The sequence below is a fragment of the Bos taurus genome, chromosome 20 (genome assembly GCF_002263795.3).
Source record: "Bos taurus isolate L1 Dominette 01449 registration number 42190680 breed Hereford chromosome 20, ARS-UCD2.0, whole genome shotgun sequence".
NCBI classification, from domain to species: domain Eukaryota; kingdom Metazoa; phylum Chordata; class Mammalia; order Artiodactyla; family Bovidae; genus Bos; species Bos taurus.
The window spans coordinates 65,493,882-65,510,202 of NC_037347.1; the positions used below are offsets into that span (position 1 = coordinate 65,493,882).

General features: G+C 41.9%; 1 protein-coding gene across 1 annotated transcript in view; it reads right to left on the reverse strand.

Moving 5' to 3' along the window:
• ADCY2 (adenylate cyclase 2) overlaps nt 1-16,321 on the reverse strand; it is a 454,379-nt gene that overhangs the window by 105,179 nt on the left and 332,879 nt on the right. Inside the window, exons 12-14 of the mRNA XM_024981538.2 lie at nt 15,629-15,709; nt 5,247-5,316; nt 2,441-2,538 (exon numbers count right to left, since the gene is read on the reverse strand). Of these exons, the coding sequence (XP_024837306.1) occupies nt 2,441-2,538; nt 5,247-5,316; nt 15,629-15,709 (249 nt within the window). The remainder of the gene's footprint in view (nt 1-2,440; nt 2,539-5,246; nt 5,317-15,628; nt 15,710-16,321) is intronic.

Sequence of the window (16,321 nt, forward strand, 5' to 3'; positions counted from 1 at the left end):
AGAATCAAAATACAAATGGAATAAACACACATTAATATACAAAAGATGTCAGACTGAATGAATAGATAAGACAAAATAACAATAACAACAGATACTGTTTGCAGGAAGCTTACCCAATGAATAAAAGTCCCCACGAGCACAGAAACATTATGTATAGTCAATATGACACAGGCTCAACATTTCTGACATATGGATGGTGTGAAAATGCATATCTATTATGTTCAGTATTTTTCTGTATCTTTGAAGTATTTCACAGTAAGAATTTTTAAAAAGAAAAATTAGGACACTAACATGAAAGAAAAATGAAGGAGAAAGACATAAGATACTAGGAGGCCAGGACTGAATGCAGGTGTACAGTTTCCCTGTGAAAGGTGTCCACAGACCTCACTCTGAACTTTCTAACTGCCAACACAAAGAGGGAACCATAACCCGCACCTATTTCCCAATTTCCACGCTCAAAATCCAACTTGTTGCTCAAGAGAAACCCAATAATTTGTAATGATGCCCAAGGGAACAAACTTTGATGGGTTCTCATAAAATAACACAACAGAGAAGAGACAAAAACTTAAATAAATAAAAGCAAAGACAGAAAAGACATCAACTTTTTTCTTTTTTTTTTAGGGCTAATTCCATGAAATGTTTTCCCCGGTTCCCAGAAGCCTTTTCATCTCTGTTTTGCCATCATCTTTTGTAACCCCTTAATCACATTCTCCCCTCCCAACAATTGGGGATAAACGCTGTCTTAACTGTGATGTAGAAGATATAAAAACACTCATCCAACAGGAAGATGTAGCAAATGAATCCCTCTGCTTTAGAAATAAGGGCCTGTCCCCTTGGTGATACTTGTTTCAGCCACATCACTGTTTACATGCCCTGCAGTCCTGCTGCTCAATAAGCTTTGTCTGTGCAGGGGCAGCTGTTTCTCTCCTGCGCCATGTGGCAGAGCCTGGAACTCAGAAGGAGCTTATTTTGTTAACATGTTTTCTTCTAGTGGAAAACCGACAGATTGACCTTGGCAGATTCCACTGAAGATTGTGTAAGTCTAAAGGAAGAATTCACTGGACAAATGCATTCAATGCTCATCAATGGGGAGAAGGGGATGACCAGGTTCAACACTTCTAAAAGGGGGCAGGTAGCTTTGGGACTGTACACATATAAGTGATGCTTTGCCTTGTATTGGCTCGGTGCCCGGAAGAGCATCCCTTGGGGTACGGAGGGAAAGGCAGACCATTTCTTTCTAGTTTGCTCCAAATTTTTGTGGGACAAACTGTTGCCCTGCTGCAGCAACTCAGGTTGCCCACAAATGCTGGCTGCACCGCTGACGCGAAACGCCGTCAGTCAACTCACTCCAGGTAGACTGAAAATGATAACTGTAGCCTTTACAAAAGAGGCAATGATGACAGGAAAGGAAATTTTTCTTAAATTTCTAATCCCCAATTATTAAAGATAGACAAGAGTTTTCCTTTCCTTTAGATTTCATGATGAGAAAGAATAGGTCAGTTGACATATTATGAAGTACTGTAATACTGCACTCATTAAGATTTCCCAGCAGCTCAGATGGTAAAGAATCTGCCTGCAGTGCAGGAGACCTGGGTTTGATCCCTAGGTTGGTAAGATCTGCTGGTGAAGGGAATGGCTACCCACTCCAGTATTCTTGCCTGGAGAATCCCATGGACAGAGGAGCCTGGCGGGCTACAGTCCATGGGGTCCCAAAGAATTGGACACCACTGAGCGACTAACACTTTTACAAGATTCAAGGCAAAGTCTACGGAGGAATCCTAGAGTGACTGGATTTTAGCAGTAGGTGGTAAAGTGAGAGCTCTGGTCACTCAGTTCTCCCATCTGTACCCAGGGGTCTCCTGGGAGGGGGGAGTTGGACGGTAACTCATAACAGTCAGAGATGGCGGACCTGGTGGGCTTCAGGGAGCAGAACATGAAATCAGAATGGACGGTGGGCAAACTGAGCCCAGGGGAGGCTCTGTCTTCAATACACAATAACGTTTGTTTATTAGAAACAATATCTAGTGATTCTGCTCTTTCTGGGTAAAGGTATTGGGTTACATTTCTTAGACATGGGTATCAGAATAATACAGAAATAAAGTGAAATGATTCTATTTATTAAAAAAAAAAAATCCCCGTAAGGTGAATCTACATGGCCACTTTGAAAATTCAAAATTACTATAACTAAGACATGGGGCCCTTCACCTTCACACGTCCTGAATTAACCCCCCAGCCCGACATCGTCTCCGCATCCTGGCCCCCACCCTTCCCCGTACCCTTCTCCCCACCCTTCTTACATAAATGCTCAGTTGGGAAATGTGCATCCTCTTGTATATAGAATAACTGAGTCTAGATATACTGTATAGTATAACTTCAGTATAACAGTGCAGTGGAAAGGCACGCCCAGTGAACATCCCAAAGGTGAACCGCATGTACTTACTTGGGTAAGACCAGAACCTGCACGATAAAGATGCAGAAGAAGATCAGGCAAGCGCAAGTCACGTAATACTTGAAGGCCGGCAGTGCGGTGGCTCGGTACTAAGGGGAGAAAGGAAACCAGGAATGATGGTCCTCCAAGAGAAGCGCTGAGACAAGCCCCAGCAGCCTAACTGCGCCCAGTTCAAGCATCAGGCTTGCAGGAGGTGGCAGAAATGAGCAGGACAACAGCTGTTCATCCCTGATGACGTGCGCTTCCTCCCTCCAGACGAGCTATGAGGGGGACTCCGGACCACGGTTTTAACCAGTAGACCGGTTCAGAAGCCCATTTAGAGGTAACTGAACCCTCCAGCAAGGAGACAGAGCACCTGGCCAGAGAGACGAGCGAGCAACCTTAAGGAACAAGGAGCAAGCAGGCATCCTGGTTCCCCTGAGGGTCTGAGTTCCACAGCTACTTGGGGAAAGCAAATGGCTTTTCATAGAGGAGTACTTGACTTTGAAGAGTATTGAGGAAATGCAGTTTGCTCGTTTTATTTATTCATTTTACTATTTTATTATATTATTGAGAGGTGGTGAGTGAAGTTACAAGACCAGACCAGCAGGCTCTACTCTCTATGAACATTCGTTGGCCTGTCTGGGCCCGGCTGTTGGATTCTTTCTACCCATGCTGCGGAATCGGCCAGTTCAAAGGCTTTCCACAATATCCAGGATCATTGACTGATCAGTGCAGCTACCCGCCTGGGGCTGCCCCTGGTGATTTATGCAGGAAAAACCAGCCAGCGTTGTATTCATGATGACAATGATCTGTCACACGTCCCCTTTACTATGTGATGGTCTGCCGGGCACGTGCAATGCTTTGAGTGGACTGAGTCATTTCATCCTCAACAAAAACTTCCTGCAGCAGGAACTAGTATGGTCCCGAGTTTTGGTTGAAAAAAACCTCGAACCAGGATGACTCATGAACATTCTCAGAAACACACACACACAGCAGGATTTCCACCCAGGTGGACTGGCTCCTGAACCTAGGCTTCCAAACTGACTGCCCCTCCAAAAGGGGTTCTATGATAAAATTTAAGGAGATAGAGTTTTTGTGGCAAGGCTCCCGAAACTCCCTGAGACAATGCTGGCAGGTAGCGTTAGTGTGTCTGCACAGACTGTTTGCCGAGTTAACGGAAGTTAGGTATGTATTTTGGGGGTATAGCCTCTGGGGTTTTGGTGCAGATATTGGATCTCTGGGTTGTCTGGATTCTCTTCTTTGTCTTGCAGCCTTTTAACCCTCCTGCTGGCCTGCAGAGCAGGCTCGGAGCTGGAGGGCAAGAAGTGAGCTTGAATCTCAGTGCTGTCTAAAGTCGGTCTCAAAGGCAGCCTCTGCGGACGCGTACACCAGGGAAATGTCTGCACACGTCACATGTTTCAATAAACATCACTTTATGTTTACTAGAATATTCCTTTGGTTGCTTTTGTGACTTCAGAGCCAGGGTAAGTTACAATGCTGATGAAGAAACTAACATAATTGCTGAAATGTGATTATATTTTATGCATTCAGTTATGCCCTTATCTTCTTTCTCTGGGCCTGTGTAGAGACATGAGTTGGAATTTCCTTGTGGTATTAATAAAGGAAAAGGACTTCTATCAGGAAGGAACTAATTCAATGTTTAAATAATAAGTAGTCATTAGTCTCTAAGTTCTTCGATAACAATAATAATAATAAATTGTATCAAACATCAATTTGGTAAACTGTCTGTAGTCAAAGTTCCTGACTTAGAAGCAGAAAATTGATTTTCTCGACCACTAACTAGTATGAAAGAGTGCTTTGGCATCACTGTAAAATCCAACCTTGATGAGCTTTGGAAGGAATTAGGAATTTTGATATTTGTTATTTCCTTTCAATATCCAGAAAACAATGAACTAGATTTTCTCAACGAAGTTTTAATATCTGGGCTGTGACTGTGGCCATCAATAGAGTAGCTTTTGTTCAAACTAAGACTGTAATTGCATGGCAAAGTGGTACAAATGACCTCTACCCTGCTCTTTTTCTAGATTAACATGAAACAAAAGGCAGATGAATCAGGCCAACCTACAACAGTTGTCCTTTCTGTGACAATAATTCATTTTAGCAAATCCCGGTTTAAGCTCGACATGTACAAATGATGTCTGTTTATATATTTGTGCCTGAAACAGCTCTACTTTAGGAGTCATAATGTGAAAGGATTTAAATGCAGCAAAACTTAAAAGTTTGAGGTGTCTAATTCTCCCAACCAGGGGTTCATTCTTCTCATACTCTTGTAAAAAGTTAAAATAATTTGTATAAGGACACTGTAAAATTGTCGCAAGGGGTTTTGTTTTCTTTTAAAACATTTATTCTAAGAAAATTTCCCACTGAGAAAGCAAGATACTGTTGTTTTTTTGGTCATGCTGCATGGCATGTGGGATCTTAGTTTCCCCACCAGGGATCAAACCCACACCCCGACACTGGAAGCATGGAGTCTTAATTACTGGACTGCCAGGGAAGTCCCAAGATAGAAAGGTATTAACTCCTTCCCTTCCCTTCACCCCACATCTCCTGGATATCATTTACTAATAGGAATGTTGAGAGAGGCGACGAGCCAAAGACAGAAACTTGGTAACCAGAAGTGTGGTTAAACAGTATTCGCACAGAAGAACCACAGAAAAAGCTAGAAAGAAATCTGATATGGTTAAAGGCAGTTTAAATGTCACATTAAAAAAACATGAATATAATTTCATGATGGAGTTTTTAAAAGCTAATATTTTGGAAAAATGATTGATTTTGAAGAAAAAAAATTGCTTACTTCTTTTTCTATTATTTTATTGTAGAAAAGCAATGAGATTCTCTGAATGTCTTCAGACTTGAGCCATTGCCTGGAAATAAAAAGGACAGACACATCATTAAAACCAAACCTCGAACCAAACACCTGGAACTTAAAAAAAAAAAGACTTGCATTCTTCTTTTTTCATATTGCCAAATAACTGGAATATGGAATCTAGGTTTGTTAACAAGATCTGCAAATGTAATATTCTTCTTCACACATTGCCTTCCTTTGAAAATTCTATATTGCAAATCAGCTGTCATACCAATCAAGTTATCCAACTTAAATAATTAGGGAGATAAGTCATTAAAAGGACTCAAGTACATCAATGAGTTTATTTGCTGATGTTTTAGTGAAATCACATGGCGAGTTTTGTCTCCTAAAAGGGTTTGGTTTATACAGAAGTATTATTTTTCCTCAGTTTATAGAAAGCAATTGATCACAGAGCATCAGAAACATTTAGAGTAGCTTCCAGGTCTGGGAAAGAAGACTTTACTCCTTTCATGCTTACTAAAAATACTTTCATTGTCATATTTTTCATTTGTGGAAGGTAAAAAAAAATTGTGCTTTAACAGTTTTCAAAAACGGGTAAAAATACTAACAGAAGAAGCAATCACGTCAGATCACTAACATAGTACATTGATGCCAACATAAACACACACATACATAATACATATATATCTTTCAGATGTTCAAAAATAAAAGTTATATATAAGTAAGCATTCTTACACATTTACTTACTATGAGAAATCTGTTTTGAGAAAGCAGTTCAGGTAGAGAAAGATCTTAAAGACAAAACCCTTCACCAGAACATCGAGTATAATCCCTGGTTAAACAGCCACCCTGGGTGTATGATCCAGCGAGCTGAGCATATAATGCCTGGTGTAGTCACACATTTTGCAACAAAATAAACAAATACTTTATGAAATAGAGTTAAGTGAAACAGAGAGATACATATTGTTATAGTCGTGAGTACAGAAATGTAAGAAAAATTGATATCAATGCATCAAGAAAAATACCTAGAAATAAATACTAACAAAATAAATTACCATCTAGGTTGTCAAAATACTTTGGAAGTTTGACTTCTACCTGTACTTTCTGATTTTCCTTTAGAATAAAAACTTTTATAGTTATAATTACCTGAATTACATGCATCTATGCATGTAGTATCCGAGAAGGCAATGGCACCCCATTCCAGTACTCTTGCCTGGAAAATCCCATGGACGGAGGAGCCTGGTAGGCTGCAGTCCATGGGGTAGCTAAGAGTCGGACACGACTAAGTGACTTCACTTTTACTTTTCACTTTCATGCATTGGAGAAGGAAATGGCAACCCACTCCAGTATTCTTGCCTGGAAAACCCCATGGACAGAGGAGCCTGGTGGGCTGCTGTCTATGGGGTCGCACAGAGTCGGACATGACTGAAGCGACTTAGCAGCAGCAGCAGCATGCATGTAGTATATACATATAAATACCTGCATATTTATGTATATGTCTACAAGTACATATAATGATATAGCTATATCTATGTCTATATCTATACCTATGTAACTGTATAAAGGGAGATAGAGAGTATATATATATGCTTTTGGAGATAAAATTATATTTTTTGTATATAAAATGTTATACCTGTGCAAACAATGACCAATTCTCAAGAATTCCTATATACAGTAGTTATGTTTCTATGGATTTTGATTATCTGCAACATATTTGGAAGATAAAGATAAATGGGGAAGGTGTTCTAGGATCCAGGAAGAAAGACCAAGTGACTGTCATGCATTACTCTGTAATGACAGGGACAGCCACGTCCCGATTTCAGAGTTAGGTTTCAATGTACACTGAGGTTTCACACGACACTTAACAAGCAAGCTAGCCCAGAAGCTCAGCCCATTTGAGCAGAAGCATCTCCAGGGCTCCCTGGAAGTCCACGTGCCCAGGCCCTCTGGACCGATCTGAAGATGCTCACGGCTCACGCACCACCATGCACTTGAATTTCCCAGGAGCCTGAACCACAGCAGTGCAGTTTCAGCCAAGGCCCAGGAGTCAGTCATCTGCTCCAGAATGACTGCCATTAAAAGTGAGAACTCTAAAAATACTTTTGGATTCAAGGTTATAAGCTTTAGATATCAGGCAAATAAATTTTTTTTTTTTTAGTATTTCTTATGATTGCACCAGTTGCAGAGATCTGTTATTGCTCTCTCTTTTATGGGACTAGTTGGAGGAATCAAAAGTTGGTTAATATTAGAAGGAGTAGAAAGTAAAATTTAAGATAGATTTTAACTGTCCTCATTTTTAGAACTCTGTATTCATTATGGATATCAAATTATGAATAATGTATGCCAAGAACTTATTAAAAACAGTTTTTTTCTTTACTGAGAATGAAAAATCCATTTAAAAAATGCTCCTGGATAATATAAGCTTGGAAATAAAATATGAACGAAATTTATAAGGTGGAGACAAAACCAGCTCCTCATTAGTTACTGGGGCTCCGATATTTCTACATTTTAGTTACCTGTTTGTCTTGCAGGTGGACAAGAAGTACTCAAGATAAGATCTGGCTTTTCTTGTGTTTCAGCACCTACCATAAGTTCATAAGACTTGATCCCTGGATGGATGCTTGGGGAAATGACTGAATTCTAAATGCTGATTCTAGGAATTTGCCTATTGTCACTGTACAACTAATTAGCCCTAGGCCATTTTGCCACAACTGATAAAATGGCTGATTCACAGCTTTGGATTCATTCCTCTAGAAGATGATAATATATCAATCTTAATAGACCCTTCAGTGAGCAGTCATGTCTCCCATCCATCAAAACCGGAAGTTTACCAAACTAAGGCAAATACATAAAAGGCGGGCTAGTAACTCACAACAGTCTCCAGGAGCATTAAGTGTTGGTTCTTTGACTTCTTTAGATACAATAGCTTGTTTTCTCTGCTGTCTCTGCCAAACTTATCATGCAACTGAAGTCAGAGGCAAAGAAGACTCAAGGTCCTCTCCTCCCCACCCTGAAAATGAACGGTTGTGTGATTGCTGATGAGTGTAAATTTCTGAAAGTGGTGAACACTTTTTTGCTGTTTGATAGTGAATGTAATTTAGACAGAACTGTGGTATTTGGCACAGAATTTGGTTTAGATGATTTGGGGAAATATAATCACTGGCCATGTGATGGGACATTTCAGTAGAGTCTGGCTATGTCTCACCAGTGATACACGTTACACATATTGATGAGAAATAGCAGCGTCCCTCCGCTGTTCCTTCTACTCCCAGGGGACTCTGAAGACACTTAGCACAGATTCTTTTTACATCGTAAAGAATGTACATTTCACATTAGATCTTGAATCCTTAGGAATCTGTCTTGAGAAAGAAAGCATCATCCCTTTCTCTAAGATACATCCAAATACTATAACCATGCATTGGGTTGGCCAAAAAGTTCATTTGGGTTTTTTTGTAACATCTCACAGAAAAATCGAACAAACTTTTTGGCCAACCCAATATCTGCACACATTTTTAAGAGCATCTAAGCATTTTTTGCATTTTTATTTTTCACAGTCCAATCTTTAAAAATTTTGTTACAAATGTTTCACAAGGTCCATTTCAGTGTTCCTCTTTTATTTCCTTTTATTTATTGTTTACGGCAAAATTGTCTTATGCCAATTAGTCCTGAGGCTGAATCCCTTGAAGCAAAGAAATTTAGGGTGAGAATATGGGACCCACGACTGTCACCTGTCCCTTTCTTTTCTCCAGCAGGTCGGGTTGGGCCAAGGCTTTTTCCATGAAGCCATAACTGATGGGCATATTCTTTCTTTTTTGTTCTCGCCATTAAGGAGGGTAAATCCTTCCCACAAGCCTCATGCCTCTGTGGGTTCTCTGAGGTGGCCTCTGTTCTGGTTATCAATTTTCTAGGAAATTCAGAAATTTATAAATGTAATAGGTCAGGAAGCAACAGTTAGAACTGGACATGGAACAACAGACTGGTTCCAAATAGGAAAAGGAGTATGTCAAGGCTGTATATTGTCACCCTGCTTATTTAACTTATATGCAGAGTATATCATGAGAAACGCTGGGCTGGAGGAAGCACAAGCTGGAATCAAGATTGACAGGAGAAATATCAATAACCTCAGATATGCAGATGACACCATCCTTATGGTAGAAAGTGAAGAGGAATTCAAAAGCCTCTTGATGAAAGCGAAAGAGGAGAGTGAAAAAGTTGGCTTAAAGCTCAACATTCAGAAAACGAAGATCATGGCATCTGGTCCCATCACTTCATGGGAAATAGATGGGGAAACAGTGGAAACAGTGTCAGACTTTATTTTTCTGGGCTCCAAAATCACTGCAGATGGCGACTGCAGCCATGAAATTAAAAGACACTTACTCCTTGGAAGGAAAGTTATGACCAACCTAGACAGCATATTGAAAAGCAGAGACATTACTTTGTCAGCAAAGGTCCATCTAGTCAAGGCTATGGTTTTTCCTGTGGTCATGTATGGATGTGAGAGTTGGACTATAAAGAAAACTGAGCACAGAAGAATTGATGCTTTTGAACTATGGTGCTGGAGAAGACTCTTGAGAGTCCCTTGGACTGCAAGGAGATCCAACCAGTACATCCTAAAGGAGATCAGTCCTGGGTGTTCACTGGAAGGACTGATGTTGAAGCTGAAACTCCAGTATTTGGCCACCTGATGCGAAGAGCTGACTCATGTGAAAAGACCCGAATGCTGGGAAAGTTTGAAGGCAGGAGGAGAAGGGAATGACAGAGGATGAGATGGTTGGATGGCATCACTGACTCAATGGACATGGGTTTGGGTGGACTCTGGGAGTTGGTGATGGACAGGGAGGCCTGGCGTGCTGTGGTTCATGGGGTCAGAAAGAGTAGGACATGACTGAGTGACTGAACTGAACTGAACTGAACTGAATCTGGATACTTGGAGTAGGAAAGAGTTGTGTGTGCTGATAAGGTCAAATATTTTGGGGAACTGGAACTACAGGGAGAGAAGAGAATGGAGAACATGTTGTTTTCAGTCTTCTGACACTGTTCCTGACCCAGCTGGTCTCTGGCATGAAGAAAGTCAATCCCCTCCTGGGCTAAACAATAAATGAATCTCAATTAATTTATGCTAACTTGTTTTTGTGATAGGCTGAGGTTAACAAAGGAAATTCTAAAGAAGATTTTGACTTGAGCTGAGGGGCAAAGTACACCTACATCCACATGTGGAATTATTTTTGAACAGGCTTCCCAGGTGGCCCAGTGGTAAAGAATCTGCCTTTCATTGCAGAACATGCATGAAACAGAGCCCAGGGTTTGATCCCTGGGTTAGGAATATCCTCTTGAGGAGGAAATGGCAGCCCGGTCCACTGTTCTTGCCTGGAGAATCCCATGGACAGAGGAGCCTGGTGGGCCACAGTCCATGTGGTCACAAAGAGTCGGACACGACTGAGCAGACACGCACAGGAGCACACTGGATGCTGATCTAGAGAGGAGACCACTTTCCTCCTGTGATGGACTGAATGTCTGTATCCCCTGCTTCATATGTTGAAGGCCTAACCCATGGTGTCTGTATGTGGAGATGGGCTTCTAAGGAAGTGATTAGAGCTGATTGAAGTCCTAAGGGTGGGGCCCTGGCCCGAGGGAATGAGTATCCTTATAACACCAGAGAGCTCACTCTCTTTCCCTGCACTGCCCTGCGGAAAGGCCACAGGGACACACAGTAAGGGGGCTGCCTTGTGCAAGTCAAAGAGAGTTCTCACCAGAAACCATGCTGGCATCCTGCGCTCAGACTTCCAGCCTTCAGAATAGGGAAAAAATAAATTTGTATTGTTTAACTCTCAGCCCATGGTATTTTTGTCCAGCAGCGCCAGCTGAGGAACACACTTATCTACATTTACACGTTGATTCCGAAGGCCTCTGTGGCCTCAGCTATGCATTAACGCCCTGGGTGACCCGTGGCGTTTGGGAAGGTGGGTCCATGAACCGACAGCTGAAATAAGTGATTCTGGACAGGTGTTCTCTCACTGTGGATGCCCGATCCTTCCTCAGCCCTGGGGTCTGCCAGCATCCACCTGGGCACGGACTCCACTCCATTCAGACACAATTCAACTTGACTCCCGCGTCCTTCATGAACTCACCAGCTTCTTTCCTGTACCACAGAGGCCCCTGTTTTTCCCCTTTAAACTTTTCACATGACCTCTTTCTTACTTTTTTTTTTTTAAACCAATTTGGAGGAACCTGACATGGTAATTCCATTCTGAATATTAACTATACAGCACACCCTTCCATTGCCATGAATCTTACAGGAGTGCGCACGGCTCCAAGAGACAAGTGCTGGTGTGGGGGTGCTGGCCTGGTGCTCCCCCACACGGGGCCTCCTCTCTCCACTCTGCACCTCCCAGAGAAGTTTCGGGTGTGACCCTATGCTGCAGACCTGCTGGACATGCTTCCTTCCCTCTGACCTTGCTGCCAACGAAAAATTGTCACTTGCCACCTGTTGCTACAAGGATTAGGTCACTGGCCACTGCAGTCAACACACCCTCAAAGAGGTTCAGGGCAGAGATCAGGAATGAGGCTCTAAGGCTCTGTGCTCTAAGAAAACTGCCAAAGAGATCTTCAGAGAGATATTCTCAGGAGGAGATGTTATAAGCTGTTTCTTGCATCTTCGCATATCTAGAGAAACACTAGAATTCTAGTGGGGACATCCGCTCCTCAGGACTAACAGAGCATTTTGCCAAACCGTGTGCTGGATTGCAAGTATTCCTCTTTCACCAAAGTCACGCATACACTGACCTCCCACCTGTCCTCTTCGAAGCAGTTCCTTAGTGCTCCTAAGAGTCTGCCTCCTAGGCCAGGCTTGCTAAGTCACTTAGGTGTGTCCGACTTTTTGCGACCCCATGGACTGTAGCTCGCCAGGCTCCTCTGTCCATGGGATTCTTTCAGCAAGAATACTGGAGTGGGCCATTTCCTCCTCCAGGGGACCTTCCCGACCCAGGGATGGAACCTGTGTCTCTTACGTTCCCTACATTGGCGGGGGTATCCTTTACCACTAGCACCACCTAAGGCTTCCCTGGTGGCTCAGAGATTAAAGCATCTACCTGCAATGTGGGAGACCTGGGTTCGATCCCTGGGTCAGGAAGATCCCCTGGAGAAGGAAATGGCAACCCACTCCAGTATTCTTGCCTGGACAATCCCATGGATGGAGAAGCCTGGTAGGCTGCAGTCCATGGGGTCGCTGGGAGTTGGACACTCCCCTATAGTTCTCATTTTGCTCAAATAAAATTTCATGCTCTCAAGTTGTACATACTTTTTTTCAGTCAGCACCACCCACCCAGGCTAAGTCAAAAACCTCTTCTCTGAGCTCTGTCCTCACGGGGCCTGACCATATCTGGTTTGGCCCTGCGGCATTCACTTTAGGATCTACCTGTCCTAACAAGTCCTCTGCACACCAGCAGAGTGGAGGTGATCACACAGTCACTGCTTAGAACCCTTCAAGGGGCCCAGCCTCAGCATTTCAGGCTGACTTCTCAGGGCATCCAGCTTCCCATTCAAGCCTCTTTACCCTGAAAGATTCCTGCAGGGCACCCTGTGTCCTGATTGTGTTAAAAACTTCACTCCGACCCAGGTGCATCCTGCAATCACACCTTGAAGCTTCCCTTTTTCTCTTAGTTTCCTCCAAGATTTAGCCCAGGTGTCACCTCCTCCAGAGACTCAGCCTCTGGGGTGTTCTGCTCCTCTCTACCTGTCACGACTGTAGGGCATCAGAGCAGAGATCTCTCTTCCCCTCACTTGGAGCTTTGACAAGTAACACTGCGACTTGGGTCTTGGGATGTCTAATGCCAAGCAAGTGATGACAATGCTCCACCTTTAACAAATGCTTGCTAAATGAGTCAAGGAATGAATACAAGGAAATCTGCATACAAATCACTATTTTATGTCAATAGCAGAGAACAACTGAATGGTATATCAAACCTAGAGTCCCTACCGAACCCTCAAGGGAGAATCAAGTAAGATGGAAGAACATCTTATAGATGAACAAGAGAGGTTAATGAGTAGGGGGCAAACAGAATGGGATTGATGCTAATTAAAAAATAGGTGCATAATGGCTTCCATTTACAAAAGTTCCCTTTTGATCTTCCAGTATAGCGTGACTTTTTTTGCCCATTTGATTTCTGAAATGTGTTGGGAAAATTACAACATAAGCCATTATACCAACGTTACCCAAGACTTTAGAATAAAACTGCATTAAACCACAAATGTGGTAACTAAACATGTATTTGAATACAAAATGACACAGTAGAGACAGACAATTCACAAACAACCTTGACAAAAATAAAGCAAAGCCAATGATGTACTTTCTAATGATTCCTTTAGTAGGAAGGTTCTAAAAGGTGGGCACAAAAGCAGTTTTAACAAGGCGGGCGTCCTGCATGAAGACATGCTGCGGCTGATTCTATACATTCGCTTTTGATTACTACTATTATCATTGTAATTGGCTAAACTTTGTCAGGGAACAAGATTTCTTCCTTCTTCTGCTGTGTTTTATTCCAGCAGGCTGCAGAGTAGGTAGTAACTGCTATTTCCTCCGGTTGAATGAATCTACATTGTGTGAGATCAGACTTCCCTGGGTTTTAGCTTCCAGTACATTTCCAGGAAGTCACTGTTCCTCAGTTGTGGGGTGCTGGGGTTCAATCAGGGTGGAGCTGAGGCTGTTTTGTCACTTTGATCCTGGTACCAGCCAAAGCAGAGCACCTGTCCAGGCACTGCTGGCATACCCTGCATGCTCAATGGCAGGTGGAAGGCTTTATCCATTTGGAGTATATGAAAGGGACTAGGCAGGTGTGCATTCAGTAGGCTGGCATATCCGAATTTTAACTCTGCCCTACATACGAACCTTCAAGCTGTGAACTTTTAAAGATGCAAACGTGCCTTTGCTTGTCCAACCATGTCAGGCATGAGTAACGTCGCAGCTGGCCCTGCATCTCCTACTGCTGACCACCCTTCAGCTCTACCATCTCCTGCCTCCTCTCTATCCTCCAGTCAATACATCTTCTTGCCTGGTCACTTGATGCCAGCCCCTGTGTGCCAGCTGTTATACTGTACTACTGTACTTTCCAAGGTACTGTACTGTAAGAGTCAATGTTTTCTTTATTTTTTTGTGTTTGTTTTTAATGTATTATTTGTGTGAAAAGTATTAGAAACCTATCACAGTACAGTACTATATAGCCGACTGTGTTAGTTGAACACCTAGGCTAACTTAGATGGACTTAAACAAAAGTGGACTTACGAAGGTGCTGTCAGAACAGAACTCGCTCGAATGTAGGAGACTTACTGTACTTTATTGTGTATGTACACAAGGCCACACATACACACGTCACTTGCACACATACACACACTCATGGGATTCTTTCACAAGTCCTGTAAATAATCTCCACGAACACTCAAAAGTCACAGTCTGGAAGAGGCATGCCTTTTCCAAAGCTGTCTACCTTAATTTTGGGGGCAGAATTCTAGGTGAAAAATCATTTACACTTCCCAGGAGTCAACTTTCATGATAAAAATTCAATTGGTTTTTGTGAGGATGAAAACATCTGCATAAAAGCTCTTCATTTGGATCTACTCAGGTTTTCATTGCAATTTAATTCAACAAACCTTTATGGAGCATCTACTGAGTAGCAGGCTGCTTACTGAGCTGCAAAACTGCCCTCCATGACTTTAGCCATGGAGAGTTCAAAGGCCAGTGAATGTAAGCCCTCTGTCCAGGCCATGGAAGTCACCACCTTCTTTAAATCCTTTCTCCAGCATTCTTGGACCATTTACAACTACAACAGCAATTCTTGGCTTTCTAGACTGAACAATATTTTGCCCTCTAAAGACTCGGTCTTCCTCCCGCTCCCTCTATGAATTCAGACTCTAACACACAAGGCACGCTTTCACAATTCAGAACACAGGTGCCTCCACACACTCTGCTTTTGGGGGTGGGGGAGGTAAAGGCATTTTGAATGGATAGTGTCACACAATAACAACTTAATGATTCTACCATGTGGCGTCTCTCTTGATCTTTAAAAAATATCCTAACTGAACACATTAAGCTATAATTTTTCTCTCTCTAATAACCTATCATGTTGTTCGTCAGCAATTTACTTGGGGAGGATTTATTAGGCAGGAATCAAACATTTTTTGAGATGAAATACAATGAACAAAAGCTATTATTAGGAATGATTGAGGTGAAAAGAATGAACTGTCTTAGAAACCTTGGCTTTGTCGTGATAAGTATGACAGAGTTTGGGGTGAAATTCTTTTGGAAAATATATCATTATTTTCAAATAATAGGGTTGAAATAAGAGATGAATGATAATTGAAGATGAAAAAGTACTCACTTTTGTGCATTGATTCCATCGATTGCTTGAATCATCCTTTCATTTAATTCCTCTTCAAATCTTTTCTTTTGTGACTTGGTTCTGTATGACGGAAGAAATATTTTGGGTAAGAGTATTACTAAACAGTAAATTTGTGGTCCTATGATAGCAAAATCTCTGTTTGATTCTGTTAACTGAATTTTTTTTAAAGAGGAAATTATAGTCTATATGCAGCCTTTTGTCTATTAAGATATAGTCACTTTGTGGATTGAATGAATTGGTTAGAGTTTTTAGTGCCGTAAAATGTTCCTTTACCACTGAGTGAAATTAAAAAGCAACACTGAAAGATATGTACTTGGTGTTTGAGAAAAAAGAGGTTTCTGACCTAAGAGATGCACTAGCCCTTGAATTGTTGCCTCTATAAACTTTATTTTTTGATAGAACATACTGGCTTTGGAAATTCCCTTGCAAAAATTTGGACTGGCTGACAAAATAATCATTCTTGTTTCATGTTTTCCTTGGTCAGTTTGCAAGAATTTGCAGAACTGCAGTCTTCTTTGAGACGTGTCAAAGCTTATTTGTCTATAATTAAATGTTCCTCACTTTTTGAGAGTGCTGTTCACAGAAAACCCCTCTTACACTTGCAGACTACTCACTTGATCTCAAAATGAATAATCTTGGGCCATAATATAAAATGCTTTGCATTTTATTGTG